The sequence below is a fragment of the Octodon degus genome, unplaced genomic scaffold (assembly GCF_000260255.1).
Source record: "Octodon degus isolate 3935 unplaced genomic scaffold, OctDeg1.0 scaffold00100, whole genome shotgun sequence".
Taxonomy (NCBI): Eukaryota; Metazoa; Chordata; class Mammalia; order Rodentia; family Octodontidae; genus Octodon; species Octodon degus.
The window spans coordinates 7,649,196-7,667,934 of NW_004524676.1; the positions used below are offsets into that span (position 1 = coordinate 7,649,196).

At 40.8% G+C, this 18,739-nt stretch overlaps 1 protein-coding gene across 5 annotated transcripts in view; it reads right to left on the reverse strand.

Annotated features, from left to right (window-relative positions):
- Positions 1–18,739, reverse strand: part of Senp1 (SUMO1/sentrin specific peptidase 1) — a 75,956-nt gene that overhangs the window by 19,745 nt on the left and 37,472 nt on the right. For all 5 annotated transcript variants that reach the window (XM_023723623.1, XM_023723621.1, XM_023723620.1 and 2 more), the window contains 7 exons: positions 14,340–14,443; positions 13,970–14,253; positions 11,793–11,847; positions 7,943–7,981; positions 6,385–6,469; positions 6,001–6,156; positions 3,901–4,032 (listed from right to left, as the gene is read on the reverse strand). In XM_023723623.1, coding sequence (XP_023579391.1) covers positions 3,901–4,032; positions 6,001–6,156; positions 6,385–6,469; positions 7,943–7,981; positions 11,793–11,847; positions 13,970–14,253; positions 14,340–14,443 — 855 coding nt within the window. The remainder of the gene's footprint in view (positions 1–3,900; positions 4,033–6,000; positions 6,157–6,384; positions 6,470–7,942; positions 7,982–11,792; positions 11,848–13,969; positions 14,254–14,339; positions 14,444–18,739) is intronic.

Sequence of the window (18,739 nt, forward strand, 5' to 3'; positions counted from 1 at the left end):
TCACCAGCCCCAAGAAATATTTCTTTATGTGGAGGAAAACATCACTCTTGTCAACCTTTACTGTTTTGAAACTATACAAAATTAAACCAAATCTATATATAAGTCCATTCATAAAAATCTTGAAAACCTATTGTTTGAATAGGTACTGAGGTATGTATTTTAAGAAAGAGACAAGGGAAGAACAGTGTAGTGGTTTTCTGTATAGATGTCATACACAAGATTTCTGGATTTTATTTTCTTTAAAAACTAAATATGATTTCTTTAATCTTCTGGTGCTCACATTCTTTGCCAATGGCTAAAAATAATGTACAGTCACTTTATCGTGAACTTCTTTTTTAAAAATTTTATTTTATTTATGTGTGTGTGTGTGGCCAGCTCAGCCCACCAGGGGGCAGGGCTGGCTGGCATGTGGTGCTGGGGGATTGAACCACGGTCCCTGTGCTTTGCTAAGCTTGTTCTAAGTAGGTGCTTTAGACCACTGAGCCATCTCACCAGCCCTATTGTGAACTTCTTAATATATTCTATAATATTTACAGGACATCAAAAAGAATTTATTAATGTTAATAAAAAATATCTATTTGAAGGAAGAGCAGAACAGAAAAAGAGAAAAATGACTTGCAAAAAACTAAGCATTGGGGCTGGTGAGATGGCTCAGTGGTCTAAAGCACCTACTTGGAACAAGCTTGGCAAAGCACAGGGACCGCGGTTCAATCCCCCAGCACCCCATGCCAGCCAGCCCCGCCCCCTGGTGGGCTGAGCTGGCCGCGCACACACACACACACACACACACACACAAAAAAAAAACTAAGCATTCACAACTGAGAAAGAGTTCAGTATTCTTAAACAAGCGTCAGTAATCAAAGGTGTCTACTAGTAATTCATCAGAATGTGGGCTTCTCAAGGGCAATAAGCTAAAACCTGAGACATAGGGTACTTTGAACATGGTATTTTTAAAACTCAGCAGCAGCATCTCAGCATGAACACATGAATGGGGACTCACTCTCAAGGTTAACATCATTCAGGACTCCACACAGTCAGTTTGATGTGGGAGGGATGAAGTCAACAAGGACTCTCTCCTTCCCTTCATCTCCTTTTTTATTTTGGTAGAACCAGGGATTGAACTCAGACCCTTGCACTTGCCAGGGAAGTGCTTATTCTACTGAGCCATCTCCCCGGCCCCTCCCTTCATCTCCTTTAAACCACGTAATTTCCATTAAGTTTGCTTGCTAAAAGTCCAGCCTCAGATGGACCCGGGGAATGGAAAATATGTCCTGAATGCTGAATGCTGCTTCTGTAAGGCACCTTTCACTGAGGTAACTGCCACAGTAAACAGCAAGAACTCAGCTCATATCCTACTCATTGCTGCCCTCTAGAAGGTTCTGCATGATTTACAGCAGGCTATAATCCTTGTAGAATAACCAACTTTCCCTTTCTTCTCGCAAAGGCCGACAACTGGCAAAAGAGCACAGATCAAAAACAACTTAGTAGATGCTTCTGATCATCTCTGATTGTCATTTTCCCCTTTGATTTGGTGAACTCTCCCACTCAACATAACAGATCCCAATATTCTAGTATCTGAGGAACCAAAAGAAGTTAGAGAGGTAGCATCTCCCAGTCTCAACCCACACATCTTTCCATTCTTAGTCAAAGAATATTACTCAGAAAGTTATGACTTTCTGAAATATTTCTCTTACTGACTGACAAGTACCAGAGACAACAGGGCTAGTCCAGTTGGTTCGGAGAAAATCAAGATCCTAGACATGATATATGCCTTCTAAATTCTATATGACTGCTCCTAAGACAGGATCCAATTTGAGATTTTCAGGCAGTAAGACCCGATTTGATTGGCTCTGTGACTATGTTACTTTGCAAACTTCCATTTTTTTTTTTTTTTTTTGGGGGGGGGCAGAACTGAGGATTGAACTCGGGCCCTTGCGCTTGCCTGGGAAGTGCTTATTCCACTGAGCCATCTCCCCAGCCCCCAAACTTCTGTTTTTGAGACAAGGTATGTAGTCTGGGCAGGCCTTGAACTTACTATGTAGCTCAACTTGTCCCTGAACTCACACTCCTCCTGCCTCAGCCTCCTGGATACTGGGATTCCAGGTGTACACCTTCATCCCAGTCTGTGCAAGTTTCTTAATTTTTCTATGATGCCTTATTTCCTTACCTAAGCATGGAGATGATGAAAGTATAGTATCTACTTCTATAGCTACGGTGACTGCCACATGAGAACAAATAAAACACTTAGGACAGTGCCTAACATGAACTGAATGTGCAACAGATGGTGCAGTTTTATCATTTGGAAGGTCTTATACAAGAACATGATCTGGATGTCTAGAACATTAAGTGATTACGCTAAAAACCCTCCAGAGCTATGAAGCTTGAGTTCACTTAGAAGATCAGGAGGGATATTCCCAGTTGGGCAAAGATGGTATCTTTGGAAAGAACACCCAACCCAAGTTTTCCTCTACATGAGAACAACTTTTTGAAATAAAACGGTTTCTACAGGTTTAGGAACTAGATAGATCAATTTAAAGGTCATAGTACAACTGGTGAATAGATGAAAAAGACGTGGCTTTACTTACACAATGGAGAGCAGCCCTGCCACAGAGAAGGGCAAGCTGAGACATTATGAGGCGAGTGGGTACACCTTGCGACCGTGCTCTTTTTTAACAAAATTTATTTATTTAATTTTTTTTAGGTGCAGGGTCTCACTATACAGACCAGACTCATAGTGATCCTCCTGATGTCTGCCTCCCACGTGCTGGGATTACAGGCGTGCGCCACCACCCCGGACTCCATCACTGGCTCAGCGCACCAGGGGGTGGGGCCGGTGCAACCATACTCTTAAAGAAAATAAATCCACACGTGTACACACACGTGTAAATACCATATTGTTTCTCTGGTATGAGAATCAAAAGTAATAAGGACCAAGGTGCATAACCAATTTTGTGAAACAGGAAGAAAATGTTCAAGTGGGGACGAGAACAAGAAGGGGGAGGGGGAAAAGAAAAAGTAAAAAAAAAAAAGAATGAGAAAAGAAAGAAAACATGGAAACAAAGCTTTTGTAAATGAAGAGGGGAGGAGGGGCTGAAAGACAGGGAAGTGGGGAAAGAAAAAGAAACAAGTTATATCATGTACAAATGCTCTATGATGAATGTGATTACTATTACTGTGTATATCTAAAATGCAGCAGTAAAATCTGATTAGAAATGCAAGAAAAAAATAAAGATCATAGTGTATTTAGTATACTTACTTGAAATTAGAAGGTAATGGACACACATTTCTCCCCAATACAATAAATAACTTTTTAATGTTATTTTAAAAAGTACGGGGCCGGGGAGATGGCTCAGGAATAAGCGCTTCCCTGGCAAGTGCAAGGGCCTGAGTTCAATCCCCGGATCCACCAAAACAAAAAAAACAAAAAAAGTATGTCTAAATGAAAGGTATTTCAGAATGCTTGTCACTTATAATGTAATGACCTAAAACAAGTAGATGCAGAAAGGGCAGGAGAACTGGGTTCACTTTAGGAACCCCAAAGTATTACTTCATGCTGCAAAACGAAGAGCTATTAAATCTCTGCTCAAAAGATGTGACCTACACGACAGGCGCCTCAAAGCGTGATGTAACACCAAGGAGTCACTGTCTTCTCCTTCTCCAAATCCTAAGTGCAAGAAATCAGATGTTCTGAGTCTTTACAGTGCATTAAAAAAATACCCAAGATGTTTGCTAAAAATGCTTATCTTCACTATATTTCCTCATACTTAGGAAAATGGAAGCTCTTGAGCAGTAATTCTCATACAGGTCATCTAAGGACCACACTTGGAGAAAAAGTGACCTTGTTCAGAACGTTTCTTCTCGATGTTTCCTACTTGTACATACAGAAGAGCGTGCGATTACCTCATCATTGAGCCAGTTCAGATGGTTTAGGGTCTGGATATCTTTGCGCGTGATGGTCAAGCGGAATGCTTCGCTGAGAACTTCATCTTGGTTTCCATTACGAAACACATTCTTTATTTCTTTCTCCATTTCCTACAAAAACAAATGGTATCAGAGAACACATGGCTTCAGAAAAATGAGATTTCTCCTCAATTTATTATTAATCAACTGCTTATCAATGTGCCACTGATCACACTCCTAGCTAACACTTTGGTGTTGTCTCCACCACCTTCCCCATTACTTCTGCTCCCGCCTGCTTCTCCCTTCTCTTTGCCAGCACCACATTCAGATCTTTGTTTCCTATTAGGCCTAAGGTCTGACCTAGCCCTGTATAACCTTTGCTAACAAACTTCCTAAGCCTATGGCAAGATCTCCTTTTATATGTCTGGCCCAACTGATTTGCTAAGAAATAGGAGCTTCCACAAAAGGAAGTAACAGAGTAAAGGTTTAGACACTATTTTTCTAGGACAAGTATTCATTTTGCTTTTAAAAATGTAAAATATGGAATCCAGCACAACTATAACTATAAATGTAACACTCACCAGCTACCTGACAGGACTTTACAATTTTGTTTACTTGGTTGGGATGGAACCCTGGGCTTGTACATATAAGGCACACACGTGCTCTACCACCTAGCTATATGCCAACACTAAGAGTTGTTCAAAAACACATATAAATGAGCAGATTTTAAAAATGTACATAGTCTATAATGTATTTTCCAAACTTTCTACAGTACGTTTTTGTTACTTAAAAATAACAAGAGCTCAAAATTTGATACTAAATTATTGCATAAATAGATCTAAAGGTGTAGTTCAGTGGTAGAAGCTCTTGTATAATTTGTGTGAGGCCCTAAGTTTGTGTCCCAGTGCCAGAAATAAAAATGAAAAAAAAAAAAAAAATCCCAAAACAAAACCACACGGACAGAGAGTCTATCTATACCAAGTAAAAATGCACATGAAGTAAAATATGAATTTGTAACAAATGCACAGAAGTTGCTAAAAGCTACTCATAATTCTTTCATCAATTTTCAATAATCCTTTAAAAAAAAAGGCCTAGTATACAATATAAACAGAAATAGAAATATTCAATAAAATTTATTTTTTTTTAAAGAAAAGGAAGTGACTATGAATTTTAATTATAAGGGTAAAATGCAAGCCTGATTATTTGCATACTAATCCACACACAAGAAAATGCCTAAATATTACAAGTTGTTTAAGAAAACATTTGATGTAGTTATCTGTAACTGGGCAACAGAGAACATGCTACATGTGTTAACTATATAGATTAGTATTCTACAAATTATAGAACAAATTATACTTTTCTAGAAAATAGAGCAACCAATGTATTTTTTCTAATGCTCAGTTTTACATGAAATGGGCAAAAGTTTGAAAGTAAGGTCTACATCTTACCCCATGAACTTAAGAATGTATGCTGACATTACTAATTGCAATTATAGTTTTCAAATAATCTCTGTACCCTGACCTTTTATCAGTATTTCTAAGTTGCTAATGTCTCTGGAATTCTTGGGTTTAGAAGCATTTCAAAAATTGTTTCAGTAGCAATTTTAATTGAATCGACTGTGATGCTATTTCAACCGTTGAAAGCAGGCTTCAATCAAATTTAAATACTAGGTATCCTATTGCTTTATGCTTGAAACTGTCCCAAGTATTCTTTTTTTTTGGTGGAACCGGGATTGAACTCAGGCCCTTGTGCTTGCCAGGAAAGCGCTTATTCCACTGAGCCATCTCCCCGGCCCCCCAAGTATTCTGTATAAACATAACTGCTAGTAAAAGAATTTATAGTGTGAAGGGCCGGCGAGATAGCTCAGCAGACTAAGCGCCTGCTTAGGCAAGCGCAGGGACTGGAGCTCGACCCGTCACCACCTGCCATGCACTGAGCCGGCCATAGAGACCAGGGGTGGTGGCCCACATCTGTAATTCCAGCACTGGGAAGGCTGAAAACAGGAAGATCATGATGAACCCGAACTGTGTAGTGAGGTCTTGTACCAAATGCATTAAAAAAAGAGAGAGTGAGAGAGAGAATTTATAGTATGAACTTTACCTCTGTAATTTCAGGAAAATCATCTTCACTATCAGGTAACTTATGACTTTTTTTTTCTGTTTCTTGGGCGATTGTAACAGGGATCTCCTTTTCAAGGGGTACACGAAGATGCAGTTCTACGGAATCATGTACTGAATGTTCTTGTTCCTGTAATCTCTGGAAGACAAAACTTCAAAATAAGTGGGATAAAATGCAGAAATCTCTCTGACTTCTGTATTATCCTGAGTCATTTGAGCTGGGCAAACCAAGAGCATAAACCACTTACAACAAAATGCTGAGACACATGGCCCTGCAAGCCCAGCAGCAGGCACCAGAAGCCAGACAACCTTCCAACACAGCCCTGACTTGAATGCACTATTTACAACCTCCTCTCAGTATTTTTACCTGGTTTTGAAGTTGCAAAGCTAGTGCCTTTTGCTCCTCGATCTGGCGCAATCTTTCCCGTGCTCGAGAATCGTAGACACTAGTTCTAGAAAATAAAGAGTGACACGTGTAGACCACCTCGTAGCACCACGCGTGCTGCTGACACGTGGTGTTGCACTTGGGCTGCGCACGCACAGTCCCGCCCCGCGCCCTAACTCACACCTCACCACATCTCTGTGAGGACATACAACTACCACTATGCACCACTCTAGCACAGACCACCCGAGCACCTCACTGTGCTGCTGAACGCGGGTGGCTGCTTCTGCAGACATCTGTGACTACGCAGCGCTTGTTTAAACGTGCTTCTAAGGCTCTGATGAGAGCGAAGCCTCGTCTGGAAATGCCAAACAGACTACAGCACAGGAGAGAAACTACTGGAGTAGGGAGGCTTTAAATTATGTTTCTGATGGTTTATTTGTTAAAAAGTCATAATGACCCAGGGATCTAGAAAGTTAGAAGTACAAAAACATGAGCTGGAAGCGATATCCTTTCAGTGATTTTGCAAACTCTAAAATTATTCAATAAATTAGTTTTACTCATACCAAAGTTAAGGATGGACACACACACACACACACACACACACATATATTTATATAATTATTTATAATGTATATATATATATATATAATATTACACACATATATTTTGTTTCTTGGGACAGGGCCTTGCTACTCAGTTTGTGCTGGCCTTGTGCTCAGTTTTATAGCCCCCAGGCTGATCTCAAACTTGCAGCAATCCTCTTGTCTCAACCTCCTAAGTGCTGGGATTTATAGGCATGTACCACCACACCTGGTATTTCTCTTTCCTTTTAAAAATTAATTAATCTATTTACTTGGTACAGGGTCTCGCTACACAGTTTGGACTCAGTGATCCTCCTGTCTCAGCTTCCCCAGTGCTGGGATTATAGGCCTGGGCCACCACGTCCAGTTTTGGTGGCTGACTCGGTGCCCTGGGCCTACACAGCATGTGGTACCAGGGATAAAACTCAGCTCCTTGTGCTTGCCAGGCAGGCACTTAAGACTACTCAGCTATCTCCCCAGCCCTTTTTCTTTATATAAATACCTAACTTTGAAATATTTTTCAATTCAGTTTAGCCTCAACAATTTTTATGAAGTTAAATAAACACAAAAGCAGTAATATCCCAAATTCACCACTTGACAGTTTTCCCAGCACCAATCAGGCAGCGCACCTGGCTGCGTACTGACTGCCCTAAGCAATGTTCAGGCAGGTGTCACTTGGACCCATCGATTCTTGTACTGAATAAACTTGATAATATTTATCATTTCTTATATTTACCGTTTTACTATCTTATAAAGCTTAACCAAAAATACAACATTTTGTCACTTTCTATTTAAACAACTGGACTGGTAAGTTGTTAAAAATTCAGTAACTTAAGACTACAAATAGGTAATTCTTATTAACTAGAAGGAAGCAGGACAATTAGTTAATTGTTTCATTTTGTGTAAGTGACAATGAAATTACTATAAAGGAAAAATAACATTAAAAATAAGTGACTTACAATTCTTTGATCCATAGCTCTGCCTGGAAGAAAGTAGGACTATGGGTGGAAAAAGAAAAGTGAGCAGGTTTATGAGTAATGCAAGTACTTTTACTAACAAAAGCATTCATTTACAGTCTTTAAGAACACTCTGCAATGAGGTAATAACTAGCTACCTAATGATTGCACCTGAGTGTGAAATGACACCAATGTTGTTATCGGCATATGTTAAACAGACACCTCAAGCACAACAGAAGAGTTTGGCATAGCTTCCTTCCTTGCATGAAAGAACACTGTGTGAGGAAGTGTATCACTTCTCCAGGTGCTAGGCCACAACAGTGACGGCGAGCCTTTTAGGGACCGGGCGTCCACACTGCATCCCCAAACCACCTACCACAAAGTGCCAGTGCTGCACTTAAACCTGAATATCTGATGCCTGGCTTCGGGGCGTCTGGCTCCTGTGCTGACAGAGGGCTCTGTGTGCAGCTGTGGCAGACACGCAGAGGTTCACCACCACAATGCTTCTCTTTCCAAAGGGTTTGTGCTGGTGGACGTATGAATCTAACCAGGTACTATGGATTCTTAAGATTTCTCATCAGTCTGACTCAAAACATTTAAAACCAAATCATAGTAGATACCAAAGAACCCTACTCAAAATATTCCATGATCAAATGGCTACTGAGCCAAAGGAGAAAAATGGCAACAGTCCATTCCCTCCCACCTGGCCCTCCTGACAACCCAAAGGAGTGATGACTAGCAGGGTCACTGTCCTAAAGCTTCTTGTTCTTCTCAACTTTTTCATCTCTTTGCAAATCTGAGAAACCTGTCACAGAAGCCAGTGGAAGGGCAAAGACTTTTCCAAAGGACACTTTAGATACACAGGACAAATAAAAAGTGCCAAATTGTGAGCTAACAGACCTAGATCTCCTGGAGTGGTCCCCAGCTAGTCGCAGACGCTGGAGCACAGTGTCTCATGCTAGGGGCCTGCTTTCAAGACCTGTTAAGTATGGTAGACTAGTCTGTGTTCTTCAACCTCTATAATTTCACCTAGCATGGCATGAACAAGGGCTCACGGGATACCCCTTGCTCTTCAGCCTAACTTTTGAAAATCAGTATTCTCAATCATTCTTGGGCTGCAAACTGCTGGGGGAAATGCTATTCCACTGCCTCTCCACTGGTGCTAGGATTAACAAGGGTATATCCCCCCCGCCCAAAGAATACTGGGCTAACAGTGAAGTCAGAGACCACAGAGATCAGTGGTAGCACTGTGAAGGCTGTTTAATATGTAATACCAAAAGCAAAAGTAAGGTGACATTTATTACATGACGTAAAGATGTGACAAAAAATAAAACATAATTTTATATCATATTATTCAAATGTCTACTTCTTTATTAAAGTATAAATCTGATGAGGACAGAAACTTTTGTCTATTCTATAAACTAAAATAACCCATTGAGTAGGCATTTAGTATCAGTTGAATAAATGAATACAGTTGGGGCAAGCACTTTCTCTTCAAAGGCTTGAAGAACCTGCTGGCCTGAGCAAGCCGAATGGAGGGCAAATCTACTTTCTGCAGAGATCACCTCTATTCCAAATAATAGCTGCACTAAGAATAACTACCACTTTCTCAAGTGCCTACTTAAAGATTTGTATGTGCAACCCTACTGTTTTTGTAGTAGTTTAGCCTCATGATAACACCGTTTTTATTTAATACTCAGCAGAATATATAGCAAGCGATTGTTTACTCATGTAGATGAGAAAACTGAAGTTCTGCAGGGTAGTGTCTTGGAATAGCCAGGATTACAGATTTTACCTGTTCAATCCCACAGACTGTGTTCTACTAGTGTTAAAATACCCTTCAGCAAACCAGTACATTAAACAGAAAGGGGAAAAAATGAGTACTTGGAACACTGAAGAGAGTATTTTGGACTCTAAGAATTCATGTGCTTGGCAAGGATTTATTTTATTAAACGTCTATCACATGTCAGGAATGATGCCCAGCAGGGGTGGGGTGTGAAGGGGAGGGGAGTGCAAATGCACCAGCAACAAAGACCAGGACAGGGAGAGACTAACGGTACCTGGAAAAGACAGAGAAATCTTTTGAGGAAAAAATAACTGGATAAGATTTTGAAGAGCAAAGTAAAGAGTTCATCAAGTAAACAGGGAGAAAAAGAGAATTCTAAGCATAAGGATCAGTATATATAAAGATAAGCAGGTATGAAACATTACGTTATACTCCAAGAAAAAGCTGCGAATCTTCACTGCAGGAACCTAAGTGAGAGGCAGTGGCAGGAAATTGAGGGTGGAAAGTTAATCAGCCATGGTTCGGGGTCTAAGGCCCTAAATTCAATAAAGAGCACTATTTAACCACTCCTGCTTATTCAGCAGGCCCTTTCTCAACTCATTCTTCAGCCATCACTAAGAGAAACCTTCCTTTAAGTAAATGAGATTTACAGAACAAGGAGAAAACTGAGAATATTCTTTTTATCTGATATCAACTTTCTACCCAGAAAGAAAGCCTACATCTTTATACATTATGTGCAACACCTTCAAGTATTTTACCTGGAAGTCATTCTTCACAACACTTCAACAGTGAGGGATTCATGCTGACATTTTATTAAAAGTACAGAGAGCGTCAAAAGAACATGAAGCTTGAAAAGGCCAAGAGGACAATCTAGACCTGACTCCAAAGAGTACGTAAGAAATAAGAGTCCACATTGTAAAGTCCGCCTGAGGGAAGTTAACAAATACAGATCCTAAAGAATTCCTAAAGCCTAGGAGAGCTGCAAAGTGGCGGTGGAACTAAGATGAAGAAGAACTGCAGCTGTCCCATCTTCTCCACACAAAGCTGACACCGATATTCCAGGAACTGAACTGCCATGCCACGCACAGCGAGGCACCGTGGCTTACTCAGTGACTACCAGATCACGGAGAAGTAAGCACTTGACACCGTGAGCCCACCAAGAGAAGTTTCACGTAGAAGGTTACATGGGAATGGAGCTTAAAAAAGCTACGAGACTCCTGCCAGAGAGAAGCTGAGAGAAAGAGGACACTCTAGGGAGAAGGAGCAAACACATAATGTGAACGCAAAAATAAATGTATCATATTTACAAACTAACAGAGTAGCACGCACGTGTCCTACCTCTATGGTACGTGGCTTTTCTCTCACTTCCACCATCTCTCTGTCCCACTGGCACTTTCTCAAGACTTGCCTGCCGATTCCCCTAAATAGTGTTCCCTCAGTCTACGCGACACATTATCCTGGTTTACTTCTCTTCGCTGCATTTATCACCACCAAGCACGTTTCTTTGCTTGCTACTGGGCCTGACCATTCCTCGTGATCGAATTACAGGTCCTTGAGAGCAGAGTGTTCATCTGTTCCTTGCCATTATCCCCAAATATCTACGACACTACCTAGCAAACAGCGGCCCTCAATAAATACTTTGTAGCTGAAGAGTTCCTGTGCGACAGGAGGTGTGGCTTGTGGGACAAGTGCTCTGCGCACCAGACTAAGGAGCTGTGGGCTTAATGCTGTTCTGATAAGCCGTGCTTAAAGGAGTTCAATATGTGGTCATCAAATTCCTCTGAGAGCAACCAGACATACACTTGAGATCATTTTAATTGCAGTGTGGAAGACAGACTCAAGTACAGGCAGAAGAATGAATTAGAGAACACAGTATGGTGGAAGATGGAATGAAGAACAAAATGAGGGCTAGAGGAAAGGGGATAGACTGGAAAGTCACTGAAATATTTCAAATAATGCATGAGAGAAGTCTCAAGGCAATTTCATATCGTGTAACTCTTAATGAAAGAAATTGTGATTAAAGAAAAGGAAACAATATGTTAAGAATGACCTTTTTCCTAAGTTTACCTGGGAGTTGGAGTCTGAGAATCTTTCACTTTGAGTAAAATCACAGAGTCTGATCCTAAACAAAGAAACACAAGAGCATTTCATTATTAATAAAATTCTACCCAGTTATGTTTTCTAGAAGTCTTAGCTTAACTTCCTAACTTTGCTATGTTCTAGTTCCATAAAAATAATATATCTTAAGGACAAAGACAAGATGGAAGAGAAAAAGAGGTAGGTCCACTTTTATTGAGACAAGAAGTCGTCTCAGTGAAGAGCTTGCCTCGGACAGGAGGACCTCATTCTGACGCCCAGGCGGGTCTGCCCTTCGGCACCGCGCCCACACCTAGGCTGCGCGCTCCCTGGGCTCTGCTTCTCGGGAGGAAGAGCCTGCCAGGACTTCCTGCAGGGCTGGCGTCCATGGTGCACCGTGGCACTGAGTTAAGTGAAGGAAGGGAAAGCGAAAGGGGAGGGGCGGAGAGGAGGGCAGGGACCGAGAGCAGCACTGCCGGAGGGCCTACCGAGCACCATTTCATCATCCTATCACCTGTTCTTTTGTGCTAACTACTCACCAAGAGCAGAAACAGGCCCTTCTAAAGTGCATCATAAGACTCTCATTTAAAGTACTTGCTAAAGCACACAAGCAAAGGAACAGTACGAGGGAGCACACTCACCCCAGCCTAGTAGCTGGATCTAAGTACCTGCCACAAGGTATTTTCTGAAGCTAATGGGTTCTTTCGGCATTGTAAAAAATGAGTTTCTAGTGAATCACTTCAAAAAATGTAGTACAAGTTTTTAGAGATACGTGTAGCTATAATGATGCCAACTTGGTGATGCCACCAAGAATTTTAATCTTCAAATGAGCATTTTCAAAAAATGATGATTAAAAAAGCGAAGTGAGGAAGCCAGCCTTCAGCAACTGGTGCTCAACACATCAAAGAGATCCCTGTATTTAATCACTTAGTCTACAAAATGTTCGAATTTAATTACATACATATGGAATGAATTGCCAAAAAAATTGGGACAACTATTATAGCAAAACTTTAAACAACATCAATATTAAGAGGCTGAATATGCTTATCAGTTTAAAGTTAATAGAAAACAGTTTCCAAAATTTGATTACAATCATTCCCAAATGCATAAAGCTTTAATACGGGTTTAATCATATCACATGGCAAATAGTTATACTTTAGTATTTATTTTTTTTTTTTTTGGGAACCAGGGATTAAACTCAGGCCCTTGCGCTTGCCAGGGAAGCGCTTATTCCACTGAGCCATCTCCCCTGCCCCTAAAATGGCAGAAGGATTTTTTTTTTTTTTTTTTTGTGACGAATAACTTCAGGGCAGATTTGGCTGGCTTGAGTTGTGGGGATCGAACCACAGCAACCTGAGCCTGACTGCTTTGTTGAACTCAGCTAAGGGGCAGGCCCCCTAGTATTTATTTCTTAAAGTTCCTGTAACTGTTGAGTACTTCATGATAAAGAGAAGCACAGATTGCTAAACTGAGTTGAATACAGTCTGAACTGAGGCTCTGTACAGGAAGTTACTCATATGAATAAAATATTTTATCAAATCACTTGCATCTTACCCAGGTATGGTGGTGTATACTTGGGGTGGTGAGGCAAGAGGATGGCAAGTTTGGGCCTAGCCTAATAAGCTTAGCAATTCAGGAAGATCCTGCTCAAATATAAGATAAAAGGGCTGGGGTATGTCACCACTCAGTATAAAAGTCTTGCAGTTAGCCCTGAGTACTACCAAAAAAAAAAAAAAAAAAAAGTATCTTGACATAGGTAAAACAGAGTATTTTTTTAAAAAGGAAGAAAGATCTGGGCTAGGGAGATAGCTCAGCAGTCTAAGCGCCTGCCTGGCGAGTGCAATGACCCGGGTTCAATCCCTGGTACTGCATGCTGTGCACAGTGCTGGCCAATGAAACTGGAAGTGGTGGCGCACACCTGTAATCCCAGTGCTGGGGAAGCTGAGACGGGAAGAGCACTACGAGTCCCAGCTGCGCGGTGTGACACTAAACCAAATACATACATAAAAGAGAAAGAAGCTCTTCTTTATAGGTTGGTTTTCCTCACAGCACAGTTAACAATTATATGAAGTTTTATATATGTTAATTAAATTATATGTACATTACAGTGTTGTCTTTAATAAAGTTAATTTGCTGTTAGGATTAAAAATAGTTATTTTCATATTTACCTTCAGATTGTGTGTTCGATGCTGTTAAGTTATCTGGCTGATGTGGAAGAGAAGGGTGGTGCTGGGACTGATGGCAAGGATCATAATCTTTGGATCCAAATGCAATCTCCGGAGCACACAACGACGGGGAACATGTGCTATGGGACAGAGGTTCTTGGGGAGTTAAGATGCTGGCCGATCCAGGTGATGGAGTATCAGAGCCAATGATATGAGATGTACAAGAGTTTCCATTTTTAAACAATGAGTCTTTCAAAGTATCCTTACTGGAACTAAGACATCGAGACCTACAGTGAGAAGGACATAGTGTCAATATCAAATAACAAAAAAATTGTAAAATTTAATTCAGCTGAAAGATACTTCTGTGACTCACAGGTGTAAAGGAAAATGTGTGGTAGGTTTGGCTACAGAGAACTGCTTCCCTGTGACCATCTGTAGCAGCTGTCTATAGATCTCTCTTTCTTCTTCTTGAACTGTCTGTAAGAGGGAAAAAAAGATCTTAAACATATGCAATGAGGCACATATTCCATGAAGTAGACTAGATGAGATCTCAGAAGCTCTATCAAGCTCAGGCAGAGTCCTAATGATAATTAACAACCTTAGGATATTCCAGAAAATTATTCAGTGTCATTGTTAAATATGTATAAGAGGAGTGGAATAAATTCCAGAGTACAGTTTCTGTCCCACTTTTTTGTGAAATGGGGGTCTCATTATGCAGGTCAGTCTGGCTGTAGACTCACTGAGCAGCCCAGCTGATCTTGAACTCACAGTGATCCTCCTGCCTCAGCTTCCTGAGTGCTGGGATTCCAGGCATGCACCACTACGTCCAGCTCGAGAGCATGTTTTATAAACTATGAAAGATATACATAAACAATAGTACAGAGAAGCTAAGCCTATGAAACCAAAAGACAATCAGTTTTTAAGTCAAATGATAGAGTTCCAAAAGTAAAGCTTAAAAAAAAAAAAAAAAAAAGGGGGCCAGGGAGATGGCTCAGTGGAATAAGTGCTTGCCAAGGAAGTACTTATTCTACTCAGCCATCTCACCAGCCTCAAGAAAAGTAAAACATTTGAGGACTTCCAAATTAAGATTTTAACAAAACTCTTGAGACCTGGTTCCTGTTGGAAAGATTACAAGGAAGTAGCCAGAACAGTCAAGGTCAGTGAGAGGCTGTCTCTATGACATTTTCCTATTCTACACATCATACCCACACTGTTCAAGTGTGGGTATTTTTCAGGGACGTTTTCTTTTTCAACACTATCTTTTTTTCTGTATACAAACTATGTATACAGAATGTATTTTACCAATATATACTATGCAACATTCATTCACTGACTTGAACATCTACTATATTCCAGGCATTAAAGATAATATGTTCAATAAAATTTTTGTCTTTTATATTATAGATAAAGGGATGACAAAAAAACTAGCTGAGTGGGCCAGTGAAATAGCTCAGCGGTCAAAGCACCTGCTTAGGCAAGCACAGGGAGCAGAGTTTGGTCCCCAGTACCACAGCTGCACCAGCCCAGCCCTTGGGTGCACCTAGCTGGTCACTGATTTCAGGTGCGGTGGTCCATACCTGTAATCCCAGCACTGGGGAGGCTGAAAACAGGAGGATCACTAAGAGTCTGAGCTTTGTAGTGAGACCTTGTGCCAAATACTTAAAAAAAATTAAAAAGGGCTGGAATAAAAGCTCCGAGTTTAATCTCAATACAATCCATCCTGGAAAATCTGTGAGATTCCTGTTCCATGATAAAGCTGAACTGTAAGACTATAAAAATTTAAGAAGAGTCTTAGTGAATTTTTAGCAAATGAACTGTTATGAATTATTTAAACAGCATAATCTCCCTTTCTTTTTGCTTAATGGCTTTATAACAAATTTCAAGTATATAATTCAGTAATTTTCTATCAAGTTCAAAATGCTTGGTCTATGACAAAACTGTAATGCACTGAAGAAAAACAGGAATAAAACCACCATACTTTAAATGTTTCTTTTTATTATTACCATTTTTTTGTATTTTAGGAAGGTATTCAGGGTCTCACTAGTAGACTGGAATCATAGTGATATTCCTGTTTACAGCCTCCCAAGAGCTGGGATTACAGGCATGCACCACCATGTCCAGTCTCAAATGCTGTCCCAGCACGCCCGGGAAGCAAGGCTGGCACAGCAGGCCTGGGGCTCAAACCCCAGGACCCTGTGTCTGCTTGCAGGCGCTTTAATCTGCTGAGCTATTTGGCTGGCCCTTAACTGATGTTTAATAGGCTCCAGAGAATCATGTCTGGAAGCAACATATAAGGAACAAAAACTGCTTTTGTTTTATCATCCACAATTTTACTACCATTCGTGTGTCTTCTTTCCCAAGCAGAAGTGCACATCTCCTGTAACAGCACCACCTAACAGAGACCTCTGTGATGCTAGGATGTTCTGTATCTGAATCATCTGACACGGCAACCACCAGCCACATGTAGTAAAGAATACCTCAGGCATGACTAGTGTAGAAACCAAAGCTTTCGTTTTATTTAAATAATGCTTGTGGCCAGGTCACACAGGTCAGTGTTGCCTTTGAGTGAGCCATCTATCCAGGTGCACCTTGCATACTTCCAAATTCTTTCAAACCCATTATAAGACAATGTGTAGAGGTAGCACCATCTTGAATGATTTTTTTTTTCTCTGAATGCCTTCAGGGCAGATTTGGCTGGCTGGAGTTGTGGGGATCAAACCACAGCAACCTGAGCCTGACTGCTTTGTGGAAGCAGCCACTTAAAGAACTGAGCTAAGGGACAGGCCCCCAACCATCTTAATGTTAATTTTATAGATAGTTCCATACTCCTGAAGTTAATAAACAAATCTAGGATTAAAATTAACAGCTAACTTCCTTAGATATTATACAGCAAATTCATTTCTCTTGGAGATCCCAACATTACAAGGGATTGCAAGTGCCCATCAATAGTACTACAGAAAAAAGTGTTATTTTCTGCACTACCTATAATATACACATTAAACTACCTAAATAATCTGTTCAAAGTTTGGTAATAAACTTAAGTTTCAATATTTTCTTCTACTGATATGGGTTATTCTGTTAAACACATGGCTTGCTTTATATGGAAAGAAAATACAGACCAGAAAACTAAGGCAAAATTTCCTGTACTTTGTTTCATAGCTTCAAGTCAATGTGCAGCATCTTTGCCCTGTAGGAAGAAGGGGAACTCCACCTCCACGTCCTCCACTGACCTAGCGTGTGGCTGGGAGGACTGGGTAAAGGAGGGACATAGTCAGTTCCCTCTAGTCCCAAGGGCAGGGACAGAGGTGAAAGGCAGGCAGGATGGGGTGGTCCAAGAAAGGAGCTGGTAAGAGAGCGCAGTTTACAATGAACACATGCAGACAGAAGGATCTGGTGTATGAGTTATTTCCCCATCACTGGGACAAAATAGCTGACACTTGCAATTGAAAGGAGATGTTTACTTAGGTGCAGAGTTTTAGAGAAGTCAGCCCCTGGCTGGTTGGCTCCAGCGAGTAGAACAGGGAAATAATGCCACAACAAGGGGCAAGGGACCAGTCAGACCTCAAACTACATCCCCACAGCCCCCCCACCCAAACACACACACACATGCTCCTCACCAATGCAGGGGGGGAGGGTGCTCCCAAAACAAATCAACTTCAAACTCCACCCTCACCTAACTCCCAAAGCAAATCAACTTCAAACTCCACCCTCACCTACCACAGTGGGAATCCTAGGAAGTCACCTGCAAAAGGGCAGAGTGGGACAGCCTATTCCCAGCTGCTATGCTGCTGTACTGTCTTGTTTTAAATAATTTTTTTTTTTTTTTTGCGGAACGAGGGATTGAACTCAGGCCCTTGAGCTTGCCAGGCAAGCGCTTATTCTACTGAACCGTCTTCCTGGCCCCATAAAGAATTTTTTAAAAAATATTTATTTGGGAATGGGCATCCAAAATTAACAGACATTTCTCAGATGAAGGAGACACAGCAAATAAATACCGGAAAAAGTGTTCAACATCACTGGTCATTTGGGAGATGCAAACAGAAACAACACTGAGATCCCATCTCACTCCAGAAAGAATGGTTATTATCAAGAAATCAACCAATAACAATGCAAGTGAAACTGAGGAGGAAAAGGAACACTTCTCCACTGTTGGTGAGAAGGTACACTGGTGCAACCACTGTGGAAATCAGTGTGGAGATTTTTCAAAAAAACTCAGCTAGAGGCTTCATTCGACCCAGCTATTCCTCTTCTTGGTATCTTCCTGAAAGAGCTAACAGCCTCACACCACACTGATGCATGCACACCCACGTTTATAGCAGCCCTGTTCGTAATCGCTGAATCTTAGAAACAGTCCAAGTGTCTATCAACTGATAAATCAATAAAGATTTTTTATATGAAGGAAAAAAAAATAAAAAGAGTGGAATAATAAAAAAAATACTTTGAAAGTAGGATATAGAATTTTGGAGAAAATAATTTTGATGGATAAAAGTTTGAAGTATTTCATTGTTTGGTACACATGAAATATTCAAAATACCTTGTTTAAAAATTTAAAAAAATATTTATTTGGTACAGGGTCTTGCTACACAGCTCAGACATGTAGAGATCCTCCTGTCTCAGCCTCCCCAGTGTTGGGATTATAGGCATGTGCCACCACGCCCGGTCTAGGGGCCAGCATGGCATGCAGTACTGAGGATTGAACTCGGGTCCTTGTGCTTGTCAGGCAGGTGCTTAGCTGCCAAGCTAACTCCCCAGCCCTTTTTTTCTTTTAAAGAT